We start from the raw sequence: 17,427 nt of genomic DNA, 5'->3' as shown, positions 1-17,427 counted from the left end.
AAAAACAAAGAACCCAACTCAAAAATGGGCTAAGGACTTAAACAGACACTTCAACTCAGCGTTTTTTTATTATTTTATATTTTTGAGACGGAGTCTCACTCTGTCGCCCGCCCAGGCTGGAGTGCAGTGGCGCCATCTCGGCTCACTGCAACCTCCACCTCCTGGGTTCACGCGATTCTCATGCCTAAGCCTCCTGAGTAGCTGGGATTGCAGGCCTCTGCCACCACGCCTGGCTCACTTTTGTATTTTTAGTAGAGATGGGGTTTCACCATATTGGCCAGGCTGGTCTCGAACTCCTGACCTCAAATGATCTGCCTGCCAATCCCCTCCCAAAGTGCTGGGATTACAGGTGTGAGCCACCGTGCCTGGCCTCAACTCAGAGTGTTAGTAATGCAGCCGGCAGTGATGTCAAGATGCGGACACAGGGACACTTGGGAGGGAGGATGGGAGCTTTGTCCCTTGTCCTCACCTGCTCCTTAGTATCTCTTCATGCCTACAGGAGAGTTTTAAAGATAACCGGGTTTTCATATTAGAAATAGCCTGTTTTATTCTATTCTTGTTTTGGCATTGTTCCTAAAGTGTCATAGTCAAGTGTATAGGAAAGAGGGCTGTCATACTGTGGTATAAGCTTTCCTGTGCCATTATTAATATATGAGACAGAGCATACTTCGTGAAAGTTAAAACTCATGCTTTATCCAAGTTTTAAGGTGCCTGGTGAATGCTAATGAGTTTGCAAAAATTGTACAGTCTCATTATGAAATCCTGCAGTATAAATAATCACAAGTGGTATGTGAGTGTTTAATGTAGGTGTATCAAAATTCCCGTGTCCTGGAGGAAGTTGAGAATGCCATTTGTGCATATGCATATGTAGAGGGGGCTTTGTAATATTCTTTCCCTTGTAACTTGATTGTATTTGAAACATGTAAAACTGGTCAGGGTTCTTTTTCCTTTTTTCTCTTTTTGGTGGATGTGCAGGGTAAAGTAGTGTATTGGAAAGAGAGAGGCCTAGACTTGAAAAATTTTCAGACTCTTAAGCATAAGCTTGCCATGAATGAGTATATGACTTTTGAGCGTGTCATTATTTCTGTTTCCCAGTGTCGTCTTCTGTAAAACGGAAACAGTCACACTCACCTACCTCTTAGAGTTGTCTTAGGGTGAGATAGAAGCCTGCATTCTTTATGCCTGCTTGTCCTTCTAGGGAATGCTCTGGAATTGGAACAGCATGTGGGCCACCCCTCAGGAGAGGTGACTCTTAGAAGGTGAGAGGAGGCAGGGCGTGGGGTGTGCAAGAGAATCAGCTATATCATCTTTCAGGTTCCTGCTGCGGTGGGTGAATTCTGTTATTCTGTGCCCATGGAATGGGAGGTGTCTTAGAAGTCATAGACATCAGACGTAGAGTTTGACCTGAGTGAGTCAGTTGCCCTCTTGGGGCTCTCATATTCTTACCTGTGAAATGCAGTAATAATACTGGTAATATTATTATTATCATCAATGAACAGTTCTTGATCATCTTATATGTGGCCATGCATGGGGTCAAATTCTTTATGACATGTCTTCATTCATTCAGCAACTATTTAATGAATGCTGCCATATGCCAGGCACTGTTCCAGGCTCTGGGGATCGATCGGTGGCATCACTGGTTGGGTTGGTGGATGGGACTGACAGACTCCCTGCCTGCATGGAGTTTATATGCTAGTGCATGACAGAAGGTAAATAGATACATGGATGAGGTGATTCCCGTGGTCAGTGCTGTAAAGAAAACTAAGTCAGCTCAGGGGGCTAAAGTCTGGTGGGAGAGCAGGTTGTGTTTTTATTAGGATGAGGCTCCTCCGAGAAGGAGAATTTGAGATCTCAGTGAGGCAAGGGGATGAGCCTCGCAGAAACGAGTGCAAATATCAGCCCAGTGGCTAGAGGAGCTTGCGGTGGAAGGAATGGCCGGAGGGCCCGTGTGGGAGGAGCCAGCAGGCAGGGCAGGAAGAGAGCTGTGCGGTGGGGTCCGAGGAGGCCTGGCAGGCCACGGTGAGGACGTGGCTGATGAGGAAGCCACAGGGGAGTTCTGAGCAGGGCGTGCAGGAGATGGACCTTGTATTTTGTAAGTGTGTCCCTGTGGCTGTGGAGGGCCGCGGGGAGTGCAGAGGGCCAGGAGACCAGAGCAGGGAGACCAGCCAGGGTGCCGCTGGTGAGATGGATTGGAGTTGATACAAAAGAGAAAGGCATTGCAGTGACGTCTGCTCTTTTGGCCTCAGCCTTTGGGTGAAAGATGGTGCCATTGATTGATATGGGGAGACTGGTGGAGGATGAGCTTTATGATGTTCACATCAGCCTCTGGACTTAGTGTTGTTTTGTTCCCATTTTATAGATGTGGAAACCAAGGGGGAGAGAAGTAAAAAGTTTGCCCTAGGACCTGGCCAACAAGATCCTGAAACCTGTCTCTACTAAAATTACAAATTTAGCTGGGTGTGGTGGCGCACACCTGTGGTCCCAGCTACTTGGGAGGCTGACGCAGGAGAATCGCTTGAACTCAGGAGGCGGAGGTTGCAGTGAGCTGAGCTCGAACCACTGCACTGCAGCCTGGGTGACAGAGCAAGACTCCCTCTCAAAAAAAAAAAAAATTTGCCCTAGGAAGAAGCTGAGCCAGGATTAGGATCCAAGTATGATCTATGCCCAAGCCTTGCGTTTTCAGTCATTTTTGCTGTACTCTGTAAATATCTGCATTTACTCTCATTGCCAGATTGATACAAAAGTACCTGCAGAAATGCTTGGGAGACGCATCTGTTTTGTTTTTAGCATAGCTTTATTGCGATGTAATTTATATTCCATACAATTCACCCATTATACGTACAGTTCTGTAGTTTTTAGTAACTTTGTAAGGGTGGGCAGTCTCCCCCCAGTCCAGTTTTTAGACTTCGAAGTCAGTTCTCCCTTTCACCCCCAGCCTTAGTTAATCAGTGATCTTTTCTCTGTCTCTAGCGTTTTGCTTTTGTACAGGTAGAATCACAGTGTGGCCTCTTGTGTCTGGTTTTGTTCATGTAGCATAGTGTTTCTGAGGTCCATCCCTTGTTGCCTAAGACTTCTGCTTTTAAGGAACCTTCTTGGCATTTGTCATCTGTCATAAGAGACACTCTGTGCTGATGAGAAAAACATCCACTGAGATGTGCCTTAAGATGAGAATAAAAATAACAGTGGCCAGCATTTCCTGAGCATTTGTTATATGCCAGGCACAGTTATGGCCATTATTTTCTGTGATTTCTAGAAATCAGTTTTAGAGGCACCAACCAATGCAGTTCCATGAGAGGTGCCATGATCAGTGTTTTTCAAGCGAGGAAGCCGAAGCATAGGGAGGTTAAAAGCTTGCTGAGGGTTTTAAGAGCTGGGATCAGACTTGGGCCTTTTCTCCTCATAGAGCTGTGTCTTTACTGCTCCTTCACACTCCCTTCACCATGTGTTTCAGGCTTGTGTCTTCGTAGCCTCACAAAGAGATTGGGATTCCAGTTGAAGAATGCATTTGCCAGTTTTTTTTGTTTTTTTTTTTTTGGCAGGGTCTTGCTCTGTCATACAGGCTGGAGTGCAGCGGTGCCACCCTAGCTCACTGCAGCCTTGAACTCCTGGGCTCAAGGGATCTTCCCACCTCAGCTTCCTGAGTAGCTAGGACTGCAGAGCGCTTCACCACTCTAATTTTTAAATTTTATATTTTGTAGAGATGAAGTCTTGTTCTGTTGCCTGGTTGGTCTTGAACTCCTGGCCTCAAGCAATCCTCTTGCGTTGGCCTCCCAAAGTACGGGTGTGAGCCACCATGCCTGGCTGAAAATTGTAGTTTTAAGGGGAATATTTGTACTGAATTTTTATTTTGGCGTTACCGTATGGAGATGATAGTGTCTTAAAGTGATCCATTTGTGAAGTAGTTTTCTTAGGCATAGTGTCAGAATGGCACCAAATTAAAAACACGTAATTATGTCATCAGGCAGAGCCTGTGTGTTTGAGTTGTTTTAAATGTTGTGTTTACCAGAAATGCCATTTTTGTACAGTGTCCCAAGGCTGTTACCCTATTAATGAATGGAATTTAATTAGGCATCATGCATTTTTCAAGATGTTTATCTAATTGTATTATATATTAATACATTTTACTCTCGAACAGTTCTATATCTAAACGGTATTTTTTCCTGCCACATATAGTCTATATTGGAAGATTTCGTAGTTTTGTATTGCAGAGGAATTCTTTGTATATCACAAGAATTCTGAAATTTTGGAAAAGATTTTAAACACCTTACACACTCAAGTAGCTTGGTAAGAGCTGGTTACATAATTTTAGCCATGATAAGCAATACTTTTTTTTTTTTTTTTTTTTTTGAGACAGATTCTCACTCTTGTCCCCTGGCTGGAGTACAGTGGTGCGATCTCAGCTCACTGCAACCCCCACTTCCCAGGTTCAAGCGATTCTCCTGCCTCAGCCTCCTGAGTAGCTGGGATTACAGGTGCCGGCCACCGTGCCTGGCTAATGTTTTTTGTTGTTAATTTTTATTTTTAGTAGACATGGGGTTTCACCATATTGGCCAGGCTGGTCTCGAATTCCCGGCCTCAAGTGGATCCGCCCACCTCGGCCTCCCAAAGTGCCACTGCGCCCGGCCAGCAGTAAACTTTCTGGAATAAGAATTAATGTTACACTGGGTTCTACCCCTGGTTTCTGGTAGAACAGTTTTTACTGGTGTCACATCTTCCTAAACTTTCTCAAATGGAATTATGGTGTCGTTAAACTTATTTTTCACGTTTAGTATGTTTTTCACTTTTAAGGATTTTTAATTATAATTTTAGTTTACTAGCTCAAAGTAGCAAACAAAAAAGCTTTTTATGTTAGAATACCTACTTTTAAGAATAAAAATTAAGAATTAATAATATTAAATTTTAATTTAAAAAGACTTCATTCAAATCTTTGTTAATCTCCTTATGTGGTTAGGACCCCAGGGAAGTCTGCCATTTTTTAAAAGAAGATTAACCCGCAGAATGGTAGGCCTTTGAAATGAGTGAAAGAGGTCAACCATTGTTCCATATTTGTTGGGCAATTCCACGCAGTGCAGTGGCCGGTTAGAAATCCTCACGACTTGAGCTGGAAGCCTGGGGGAAAGTAGGATTTAGGGGAAGAGGTAGATACTGGAATGGTGCAGTGAAGAAGCTGTTATCTTCCATTGCCAAGGGACTCTGTTCAGCTTTAATCTGTGTCCTGGCTGGACGGTGCATGTCAGCTGCCTAGGCTCCCAGTGTGCAGGGCGCAGGAGTTAGAAGCAGGCCCCAACCTGTTTCTTTTTCCATTCCAGAATCGCTTCTGACTGGCACATGCCTTGAGGAGAGGAGATATTATCTTGCAAAACTGATCCAAGTAAAATTGAAATTGCAGAGAGTAAAAATTAGGCTGTACACGTAACGCATGCACTTTATGCAAGTTATGCCTCAATTATATATTTTTAAAAAGATACACAAAAAACAAAGCCAAACCACAACACCCCTGGGTAGAAATGCAGGATTAGACACTGTTAAGGATGCAAAATCTAAGCCACCTCTTAGGTGTTGTCTCTTTTTCTGCCCTTTCACTTCAGAGGTGCCTTGTTTTGATTCACGTGATAAATTGACTCTGGGCAGACCTGTGATTTTATGCTTTTTTATGTGAATGGCTTTCCCATGAAGCCTCAGGTTTGCTACGAACCTGCTAGCAAAAATTTCCCGCAAAGGAACCTGTACATTTACTCTCTATTAGCCCCAGGAACTGCCTCTTCCTTTGCCAAACCTGAATCATCTTACCTGAGGTTATGCCTTTTAAAGCTATATACATGTAGAACAGTTCTTCTGCCCCCACCCCTTCTCCCCATGCTATTGACTTGTTGAAGGAATCAGGTCACTTGTTCGGTAGAATGTTCCACATTCTGGATTTGGGTGCTGGTTTTCTTTTAAACTCATCCCACTAGTCCGTGTATTTCTATAAACTGGAAGTTATCATGAAAGCTTGATCAGATTCATGTGCAGTGTTTTTGGCAGGATTAATTTGTTGATATCATCTGGCTTAACGTTGCATCAGCTTAGGAAAATGTCTGACTGTCTCACATGTAGTGATTCTAAAACTGAGCGTTGGGGTCCTGTGGTGGGTGGCAGATTGACCTTTTCATTTCCTCATCAATCTTTCTCCCAATGCCGTTAGCATTCATCGATGACTGTTGTTTGAATTAATTATTTCATCAGAAATTGTTGATTCTTCTCTCTTAATGAGATGGCAGTGAGTGTGAGATGAGATTTAAACTGACCAGGGTGTCAGGGAAAACTGACAACATTGATACAGCTTAGGTGCATCTAAAGAATCAACAGAAAAAAGCAAAGATTGGCTTGGCTCTTGCAGTTACTGTGAGCGCCTCCTGTTATTAAAGCTAATTACCGTTTGCACGGTCTTCTATGGATGTTACCATGTCAGGTTAATTTTGTTATTTAAGTCTTGAGTGGCAGCAATATTAAATTCTGTGCATATATGCTAACTCTCTTTTTTACGTAACTTGGGTGCCTGTTCACCTAAGTTAGGAGAGAATGACGTAGGTTTAGGAGGCAGAATTCCCCGTGATGGTGCAGACCATGATAGAGAGTATCTTTTTCAATTGTCATTTTAAATTTTCTGACTTGTAAGGAGACATTCATGCTCAGTCTTTTCTTATAAAATATCAGTCATTGATGAGTTTAAAATAACTAGAGGAGAATGATACATCTGAAATAGTTTTGTGTTTTCTTCTGCAAACATACAGAAGAAATGGATCTTTTTTTTTTTTTTTTTTTTTGAGATGGAGTTTTGCTCTTGTTGCCCAGGCTGGAGTGCAACGGAATGATCTCGGCTCACTGCAACCTCCGCCTCCTGGGTTCAAGTGATTCTCCTGCCTCAGCCTCTCAAGTAGCTGGGACTACAGGTGCGTGCTACCACACCCAGCTAATTTTGTATTTTTTTTAGCAGAGACAGGGTTTCTCCATGTTGGTTAGGCTGGTCTCGAATTTCTGACCTTGGGTGATCCACCTGCCTCACCCTCCCAAAGTGCTGGGATTACAGGCATGAGCCACTGCACCTGGCTGAGAAATGGATCTCTTAATGGCACCTCTCAACTTCATTGTTAAGAGTGTTTGGAGAGGGTAGATGCTTGCATTGTTTCTGTTAGGAAGAAATTGAGAGTTCCTTTGAAAGGAGCATGATCGTAGCGAATGAATTTAATTTGTATATGCTCCATCAGCACCAGGCTGCACAGTGACATACTACACCTGCAATTTGATTTTGGGACAACTTCCATACTTGAAGGCTACCAGAATGGAAATATATTGATTCTAACTATCATGGGCAAGCCTGTCTTTTGCCGCAATGTGTTGTTTGAAACCCGATTGTTAAAAGGATCATTATAAAGTAGGTTCTAGGATTCCCATAGTCACAGTCTCATTCTAAGGAGTCATGCTGTTGACCAAACACTTGATTTCATATAAATCATGGCTGTGACCAAGAAGTCCTAGAAGAAAGGTGTGAAAACTAGAAACCTGAAAGAGTTTGAAATCATAAATGATGCTTCTGTTGTCAGAGAGGTCTTGAGCTTGGAGAAGCTATAGAAATAAAGGGGTCATCTAATCAAGATTCTTCATTTTTGGTGAATAAACCAACGCTTAGATGTGTTAAATCGCTTGCCCAGGACCATACAGCTAATGATTTGTAGAGTTGGAACCAAAGCTCATCCTGGAATAAGGACCGTTAGTACGTAAGTGTTTCTTTTGAACATGTTAAATGCTTTTTACATGCATCATTTTTGGATCCTCATGACAACCGTGTGATTTAGGACTGTAATTGGTTTTATTTTCTGAGGAGGACGTTGAGGCATAGAGACATTGAATATCTTGTCCAAGATCACCCAGGACTGCGATAGATTCACTACAAAGAATGCACTCTTTTTTAAAAAAATTTTTAAAATTTTTAAATTTTACTTTCTGTTCTGGGCTACGTGTGCAGTACATGCAGGATTGTTACATAGGTATACATGTGCCACGGTGGTTTGACGCACCCATCAATCTGTCATCTAGGTTTTAAGCCCCGCATACATTTGGTATTTGTCCTAATGCTTTCCCTCCCCTTGCCCCTCATCTCCCGAGAATGTACTCTTATTCACCCTATGGTGTACTGCCTTCTGATTCATTCATTCATTCGTTTCTTCCTTTTTATTATTATTACTGTTTAAAATTCATTATTTCGTGTTAAAGGAATGCCTTATTCCTAACAGCCTGTAAACATTGCCTTTCAAGGACTTTCCATATACTCTTAAAATCTATATTTTTAAAAACCTACCAGCTCTAATTATTGCAGACATGGTCAGTGGAAATCACTAGCTATAATAAATGTTATTTTAATAATTGGTAATTGTGCCTGGCTTACGAGTATTTGAAAAAGCTTTCAGATTATAGATGGTTCAGGACTCTTAAAAGATGTCTAGGTAAGTTTGAACTGATAGTTTCTTTCTTTTGATAAATGTCCTGTGCCAACCCACAGCTTTAAAAATAATTCCTTTGACCATTCTTTTAAAAAGTCACCACTTACTCTTTTTCTTTTCTTTTCTTTTTTTTTTTTTTTGGAGACAGTCTTGGTGTGTCACCTAGGCTGGAGTGCAGTGGTGTTATCTCGGCTCACTGCAACCTCCTGGGCTTAAGTGATTCTCCTGCCTCAGCCTCCCAAGTAGCTGAGACCACAGGCATGCACCACCATGCCCGGCTAATTTTTGTATTTTTAGTAAGGACGGGGTTTCACCATGTTAACCAGGCTGGTCTCGAACTCCTGACCTCAAGTGATCTGCCTGCTTTGGTCTCCCAGAGTGCTGGGATTACAGGTGTGAGTCACTGCGCCCAGCCTCAGCACTTATTCTTTAAATTCTTGGAAACATCATGGAGGAATCGACTTGGGATGGGTTTGGAGCCCTCATTCTCTCTCTTCCTCCTTTTCACTCCCCTTCAGTAACATCCTGGGCAGCCCTGAAGCTGAGATTTCATAAAGATCAGATGTGTTTTTGGGAGACAGTGTGTGTGGGGTGATGGGTGGGGAGGAGTGGAGGTGAGAAGTCACCCTGTGGCATGGGAGAGGGTGTTTGGTGTTGATTTTCTGAGTGTCAGCCTCTTGTTTCTCAGGATGGTTGGTCGATTGTTCTTTTCTCTATTTGCACTGCCCACAAAGAGCTGGATGTGGGTGCCTCCGGGGGTTTATGTGACCCACTTACCTGTGTGAAGCTGGCTCAAAGAGGGGGGGAGAATGGGTAGACCCTTGTAGCGTCCAGGGAGACTTTCACGTGGGCGTGGTTTGTACTCTGACCCACTGGTGACTTTAAGCAATTTGTCATCAAATACCACAGTTGGCTTTGCAGCTATCTGGTATTTGTGCCTGGAGTAGGTTTGTTTGTTTTGTTTTAAATGCTTCTAAATTACAATTCTTTGTGAGCTTCCTGTTTCGTACTTACAGCTGAAATATGTGATGACTGAATCTACCAGGACTGCTTTTTTCCCCTTTTCTGCATTTGTGCTGGAAACAGAACAGCTTGCACGCACAGCCTGGAGCATGTTGCCTGCATGTGCTTCTTGGTGGACCATAGCACATGGCTGACTAATTTCAAAAACCGCCTATTTATATCCTCTTCAGAATCGCTGTCAGACATTAGGCACTCTCTCTACTAATGTCATGTCGATTAATATGGATTTTAAAATGGAGGTAAATTACTTTTTACTCATGGGTGAGTCATTAGATAGTCTTCTTTAAATATACATCCCACCATTTCTCTCAATTGTGTCAAACTGGTAATTGGCCCATGCTGGAGTTTTCAGCAATTATCATAGGATTGAATGCAGGACGAGGCCGTGGAGAACACCTAACCCTCTGATTTTATAGATGAAACGACAGCCCAGGCTTGCGGAATTACTCAGAGCTCAAAGCTCCTTGGTGCAAATCTAGGACTAGAGCTCTCTCCTCCTGTAGCTTCGAATTGAGCACAGTGTCCTTTACTGTCACCCACCTTGCCTCACCCTTCCTACCCCACATGCTGGCACTTGCCATCACAAAGGAATAAAAACAAGGACAGGAAATAAAACTTCCTAGTTACTAGGGTTATGGTGATGATTTTATAGCAGAAAAGAAAATAATGTTTAAAATATGTAATCCTAAAGAAACTGTCTTTTTTTGGATGTTCGTGTGAGACAAATTCTTATTCATACTAATGGAAAGTCTTAAAAACATTAAACATGAAAAATAGTTGTTCATACCATGAATATAAGCCTAGGCATTTATTTAAATGTATGAGAACTATCTTTGTCGACTGTGTCTTCTTGTCCACATTTTGACTTCTAGGGCTAAGCAACTTCCTGTGATTGGATAAATATGGGATTTCTGTCTAAATAAGTATATGAGAATATATTTCTGTCCATAAATACATGAGAATAAATACATGAGTACCTGCACCGTGCCTTACACTGCCATTATCCTCAGGCTTTTTTCAGATGTGTGTTATCATTTATTAGTTCAGACACTGGCGCATTAGAAGGACGATGAACTTTATGCTAGATAGACCTAGGCGGCATGTCGTAAGTGCTTTTATCTTGGTGAGTTCAAGTTTTCTCATCTCTGCAGTGTGACTATTATCAGGCAGGAAAAGCACCTGGCACAGTGCCTGTACACAGGTGTGAACAGAGGTTAGTGTCTGCTCCCCCAAGTTGGTGTTGTGATGTGATGTCATACGTGATTGTTTACACTCTCACCTGATGGGCGAGACTATTCAGTTCTCATAGGACTCAATGAGAGAGAGTTTGTCCCAGGATTGGGGTGAATGTTTCACCTATATCATCCTCTTGGGCCTTCTCCACCTGAAATGTAGCCTAGTTTGATAAGCAGTGGGAGAATACAGAGACAGGTTAGGAACCTAGTGGGGGTAGAGGGTCCATACTGGAGCTCTGGGGTCTAATTGGAGAGTTGAGGAGCGACCCTGGGCTCAAACGTATGGCTGTCTTCATCCGTTTGGGCTCCTGTAACAAATACCAGAGACGGGGTGGCTTAAACAGCATTTATTTCTCACAGTTTTGGAGGTTGGGAACTCCAAGATCAAAGATGCTGGCAGATTTGGCATCTGGTGAGGGCTCCCTTCCTGTTTTGCAGAAGACCACCTTTTTGCTGTATCCCCACATGGTGGAGAGGGAGATCATCTGCCTGGTGTCTCTTTTTCTAAGGGCTCCAATCCCATTCATGAGGGCTCCACTTTTATGGTATAATTACTTCCCCAAAGCCCCACTTCCAAATATCATCACATTGGGATTAAGGCTTAAACAGTATGAATTTATGGTGGAGGAGGAACAAACATTCAGTCCATAGCCATGGCCAAGGTGAGCAGAGGCTTCAAGTCTATGGGCAGGCAGGATTCTCACCTCGTATTTTTTTTTTTCTTTTATTTTTAAATCTACCACAGAGACGTTCTCTGCTACAGGTAGGATTCTTAAAAGCAAAGAAGTGTTCTGTAGAGAAGGTAGGTTTTCAGTGGCCTGGGATGGAGGAGGATAAGGAGGATGTGAGTTGTAGAAGTGAGAGTGAGGCTGTAGGTCAGGAATTGAACTAGCACATGAGGAATTCGGGTCAGGAGGTCACCAGTAACCAGGAGTTGACAGTGATGCGGACTCAGTGCTCTTGCCCAGGTATTTTCTTGCATGCTGGGTTCCTGTTTATGCAGGAGCTGATGTGCTGGCTGGGGGCACCCCTGCACGCCTAAGCAAGAGGAATCCAGGGTCAGCAGTTAGTGGCAGGAGAACCCCCTGAGGGTGCCTTGTATGCAGGGAGAGTGCATCTCCTGTTTGGTTTGGGACGAGCCTGGTCCGGGTGTAATTAGTAACAGAGGCTTCCTCCACACCCAGCAATGACTGCTGTGGTCAACAAATAATATGGTCACCCTACTCACGAGTACTTGGTTGCAGAGATTATTTGTTATGTGTATGAGTGAAGATCCTAACCAAAGATTTGACCAACAGAAGGTTCTGTGGTGAGTCCATGGTTAACCTGTCTCATGGGCGGAGCTTGGCTGCCTCTCTTTGTGTACTTGTTATTTGAATTCCAAAGAACGTTCTGCGCCACACTTTTCAGAGCTCTTTTCTCCCAGCGTGTGTTTTAGATGGCCGTCTGTTTTGTCATTGATAAGCTAATTCTGTAAACCTCAGGGCAGCTGCACACACAGCATCTGTAATTGCACCTCTGTAATTGGCTGGAGTGCTTGAGAGACTGTACTTGCTTTTCCTGGCGCCCCCCAGGGTACGTGGCTTCACCTAAAGGCTTGGTGGCAGTGACTGGTGAGAGAGGGAAGAGGAAGAGAGGAAGGAGAGGATGCTTGGTCTTCTATTCATCGGCCTGATTGACAGGGGCTGGGAAAGTCTGATTCTTAGTTGACTGCCGGGAAGATGGGGCTTGCGAGAGTGGAGGTGGCTGAGGTGGGGTCCAGGTGTTACTAGTGGAGGGTGTCCAGGTTCTTGGCATTTTGAACAAAGAATTGGACAACACGCACAAACAAAGCAAGGAAAGAATGAAGCAACAAAAGGCAGAGATTTATTGAAAACAAAAGTACACTCTACAGGGTGGGAGCGGGCTGGGCATAGGGGCCCAAGAGCCCAGTTACAGAATTTTCTGGGGTTTCAATACCCTCTAGAGGTATCCTGTTTGTTACTTGGTGTACACCTTGTGTAAATGAACTAATGGCTCACTATCGGTCTGATTGGTTGCAGGAGGGGACCAATCAGAGGCAGAATCGAAGTTACAAAGTTACACCCTATGCCAACATCCGATTGGTTGTGAGAAGCAACCAATTAGAGGCTGAAGTGAAGTTACAAAGTTATACTCCTATGCAAATGAAGACTTGGCCTGTGACCAGCCTGATTGGTTGGGAGAGGGGACCAAGCAGAGGTCCTTTCAGTTTTTCACCTGCCATGCAGAAAAGGTGGGGGTTGCAAGGGGAGTGGCCTCAGGTCCTTTTGTTATGTTGGTGTGGAAAGTTGGGGTTTTCCTTTTGATTTAGTTCTAGGAAGTCAGTGTGAATTGGCCTTAGGTTCCCTGCCTCCAGCCCCTATTCTCCTGCCTCACAGGGTCCGTATCGTGGAGCTGTTTATAATTGTAGGGAGAGCACTGCACGTGTGTTCCTGGTTTTCTTTTGGCATGGTTTCTCAATCCCTTTTGGGAAGAGTTGATGCACTTCCTTGAATTTCTGCACCAACTATTTTATTTGGATCACAGCATCTTACAGGCTGTTGTCATGTTTTGAGACTCTTGTTTATGGTGAAATGGAGTGAAAGACTCTGAGTGCCGAGGGCCATGGGGTGCGAAAGCATAATTCTCATCGGCAGCTGGACTTGGGAAGTCCTTTTCCACCTTTGGGTTTTCCCCTGGTCACTTGGTTATACACTGAGTTTTTCCATATCTGGTTGGCAGCTCTGAGGACAGGGACCCTGGCGTCCTCATCTTTGTGTCTCTTTAGGGTCCTATAGGGATTAAGTGCTTCTTCCTGAGTCATTGCTGCTGCTCAGCTGAGACACCAACAAGCTACCCAAATCAGACCCGGAGTGTTGCTGCTTATTTAGGTGGCAGCCTCAGGGCTGGGCATCAGGAGGGCCTGTCTTGCTTGGTCCCTTTGTCAGTCTTTGTTTCGGACCCAGTATGTCTCAGCATCTGGATCTGCTGGAGTAGCTAGGAACTCCTGCTGAAAGGCAGCATTTATTTCTGTGTTGGTGTCATTTTAGTCCCACACTTCCTGAACTCAAAACCCTCTTTCCTAAGACTTGCCATGAAACACTCCCATGAACAATGGTGACCACAAGGCCCTTTCGGGGAGAGTGTCGTTTTGTACTTTGTATTGTGTCCCAGGCCCTGGATCCTGAGGGGTGGCCTTGGGTCTAGGAGAGTGCCCAACAGTGTTCGCCTATAGAAGATTCTTCCAGTGAATGGACGAACTTGTGGCCTTGTGCGGTGGTTTCTTTTCCTTTTTCCCCTCCTTCATGGCAGCAGATGTTGGCTAGGACGTGCCCAGATTAGTTAGGCCCAGCCTCTTCTTCTTTCTCTGTCCCCACCCACCTTATCTTTAGGACTGGGGTGGGGTGATGTGTCTGGCACAACTTCCGTGACCGCTTTTTAAAAAAATTAAAAATGGAGAGCCACGCCACATGCTTGTGACTTCCACAGGTGAAAGAATACTCAGCTCTAGAAGGGCGGAGGTGAGTGGGTGGTGACTTCCCGCTAAGGTGAGCTTAGGTCCTGTTTTCAGAGTTCTGTGGTCTGTGCTGCGGTCCTGCACTTCATGTCATCTGTCACTAAGGAGCAGCGGCAGCTACTTTCCCTGCGGTATCTTCATCTCCGACTCTACCCCGCCAGGGCCCTGACTCTCAGGTAAGACACAGGCTGTCCTATTAGCCAAGCAGAAGGGATATGTCCTCTTCTCTCTCCCTGGGTAACTTCTGCCAGATGAAGAATTTTTCTCCTTCTGGTTTCTTTAGATGGAGAAATAGTAATAATATGATTTGATTTGTCAGGCTCTGGAATGAGACTGCCAGGTCCACCTTCCAGGTCTGCCGTTTACCAGCTTTGTGATCTTAGGCAAGGGAGTCACCTGCCTGAGTTTTGACTTTCTTTTTTTTTTTTGAGACAGAGTCTCGCTCTTTCGCCCAGGCTGGAGTGCAGTGGCACGATCTCCGCTCACTGCAGCCTCCACCCCACTGGGTTCAAGCAATTCTCCTCCCTTAGCCTCCCAAGTAGCTGGGATTATAGGCGCATGCCACTACGCCCGGCTAATTTTTGTATTTTTAGTAGAGATGGGGTTTTACCATGTTGGCCAGGCTGATCTCAAACTCCTGACCTCAGGTGGTTCACCTGCCTTGGCCTCCCAAAGTGCTGGGATTATAAGCATAAGCCACCATGCCCGGCGAGTTTCGTCTTTCTTATCAATAAAATAATAGTGCCTCCTTCATAGAGTTATACAATAATAAAGTTGGTATATGAGTAGTGTGCCTCTGTGGAATAAGTACTCAGTACAACGTTAAAACATGTGGATCGGCCGGGCGTGGTGGCTCACGCCCGTAATCCCGGCTCTTTGGGAGGCCGAGGGGGGTGGATCACAAGGTCAGGAGATCAAGACCATCCTGGTTAACACAGCGAAACCCTGTCTCTACTAAAAATACAAAAAATTAGCCGGGTGTGGTGGCGGGTGCCTGTTAGTCCCAGCTACTCGGGAGGCTGAGGCAGGAGAATTGTTTGAACCCAGGAGGCAGAGGTTGCAGTGAGCTGAGATTGTGCCACTTCACTCCAGCCTGGGCAACAGAGTGAGATTCCGTCTCACACAAAAAAAGAAAAAACAAAAACAAACATGTGGGTGTGTGGTTGCAATAACTTACACTTCGATGCTCTGGTACTGTTTTTAGAAGGACCATTATTTATCTCCTAGAGGTGTGGTCACAGTTCATTATCTAATCAGGATTAGAGTGAATTGTTTGAAAACTAAGTGTATATTTATGGGGATAGCAAAGCAGGATATTTGAAATTGAAGTATCTTAGAAACCTTGGATCCCTTTGGTAACCCATGGCAAACAGGCTGCTGCTGATATTCTCTGTGGCTGAAGACAGGGTTTTATTCTTATGTGCCATAACTGGGAGTGTTTAGTCACAAAGAATGTGTCAACAATATGCCAGAGTTGAAACTGTCAACTTGGGCAAGCATCCTATACAATTTTAAACAATACCAAATTCTGTACAGCATGTCTCCTTATGATAAATGGGCATTGATTTTATTTATATTTATTTTATTTTTTTGAGACATGGTCTTGCTCTGTTGCCCAGGCTGGAGTACAGTGATGTGACCACAGCTCACTGCAGCCCCAGACTCCTGGACTCAAGTGATCCTCCCACCGCAGCCTTCCGAGTAGCTGGGACCATGGGTGTGCACCACCACGCTCACCTGAGTTTTACTATGTTTTTGTAGAAACGGAGTCTTGCTGTGGTGCCCAGGCTGTTCTCCAACTCTTGACCTCAAACAGTCATCCTGCCTTGACCTCGCAAAGAGCTGGGAGTACAAGTGTGAGCCACCGTGCCTGGCTGGGCATTGATTTTAAAACTGCTCCTGGTGTGGACACCTGCCGGTGATGGCAGCCAGGATTAGATGTCTGCTGGGAACATCCTGGTGGCTGGATGAGACTGTGGCGGGGATGGCTCTGAACGAACGTCTTTCAGGCCAGTTAATTTTTCCACTGCATTTGGTGGCCTGGAACTCTGACACTTGAATCAACTGCTTCTTGAGTTGTGGACTGCATCTGAGGCTGAGCCTGACCCGGGTTCCAGCCGCTTCCCTCCTGGCACCCTGCCGCAGCCACATTGGCCTCTTTGCCGTTTTCCCTAAGCAGCGACTCATGTGCTTGCCCAGGGCCTCTGTGTTTTTCCAGATCCCTCTCAGGAAAACTTGCACCAAATGTGCTGCAGAGGCCTCCGGGCCACCCTTTATGAATGCGACATCTGACCCGCGATGCTCTCTTACTCTGCTCTTGTTATTTTTCTCCGAGCACTGCACCAGACCGACTGCAGATATGTGCGTGCTCATTTGCAAATTGTCCGTCGTCCTCCTCCCCTGGCCCGGCTGCTAGAACCTGCATTTCATAGACTTTGGGTTTTGTACTTGCTGTTTCCAGCAGCAGAGACTTGCTTTAGTTCTTGCTCTGATTTGCTGTAACTTCAGGTGCATTCAGCCAGGTGAGATTGCTTATTGAACTTACCAAAGCAACAGAGTAAGAGTTCTGGAGGTTTTAATCACTGTGCTCTCAATAAGCCAACAGAAGGAAATGGTCTCTGGGAAGAACGTTCTGCAGAATACATTACGTTCCATCTTGGTGTGAAGTTAGGATCCTGGGAGGCCAAGTGTGAGGATCCTGCTAGCATTTTCTTTCAGTGAATTAAAATGATTTAAAGACCAGTGAATTAAAGGGTAGGCATAATCCTATGTCTTTGGCCTTTAACAGTTTTTTTGTTTTTTCTTTTTTGTTTTTTAATAAAACACAGCCATGTGTTCAGTGTGCTTTTATTTGGCATAAATGAATAAAGGCTTTTGTCCATGCTGTAGTGCGTTGTTCCTTGTGTAACATTCCATGTGGAAAACTTCTTTTAGGCAATCATGCCATGATATTGTTTTCTTTTCCTTGAGAAGATGGATACTTATTTTTTTTTCTAAGAATGTATAGTATGTACCTTTTTATTTTTGGTCCTGGCCCCCAGGAAACTCAAAACCACACTTAATACAGAGATCTGGAAATTATATTAGCCCTTGTGTATAACACTTGCTGTTTCTTTTGTAGGGTGGCCTTGACTTACTTTCTTTTTTCTTTGGCATGGAGTCTCACTCTGTC

The 17,427-nt window shown here is 44.4% G+C and overlaps 1 protein-coding gene across 8 annotated transcripts in view; it reads left to right on the top strand.

Moving 5' to 3' along the window:
- Nucleotides 1–17,427, top strand: part of FAM107B (family with sequence similarity 107 member B) — a 258,097-nt gene that overhangs the window by 178,649 nt on the left and 62,021 nt on the right. The window contains exons 2-3 of one of the 8 annotated variants that reach the window (XM_063727253.1): nt 14,310–14,431; nt 16,017–16,777. The exons of 3 other annotated variants lie outside the window; for them this stretch is intronic. Coding sequence is in view for 2 of the 5 variants with exons in the window: in XM_063727252.1 (XP_063583322.1) it covers nt 6,851–6,932 (82 nt within the window). In the remaining 3 variants the exon portion in view is untranslated. Of the gene's footprint in view, nt 1–6,809; nt 6,933–14,309; nt 14,432–16,016; nt 17,010–17,427 lie in introns of those variants that run through there. 4 more of the 8 variants (XM_063727254.1, XM_063727252.1, XM_063727251.1 and 1 more) reach the window with 4 other exon arrangements.

Source organism: Pongo abelii, chromosome 8 (genome assembly GCF_028885655.2).
Source record: "Pongo abelii isolate AG06213 chromosome 8, NHGRI_mPonAbe1-v2.0_pri, whole genome shotgun sequence".
In the NCBI taxonomy this organism is placed as follows: Eukaryota; Metazoa; Chordata; class Mammalia; order Primates; family Hominidae; genus Pongo; species Pongo abelii.
Note: the sequence above shows the minus strand (reverse complement) of the source record. Positions and strands in the feature narration are given on the sequence as shown.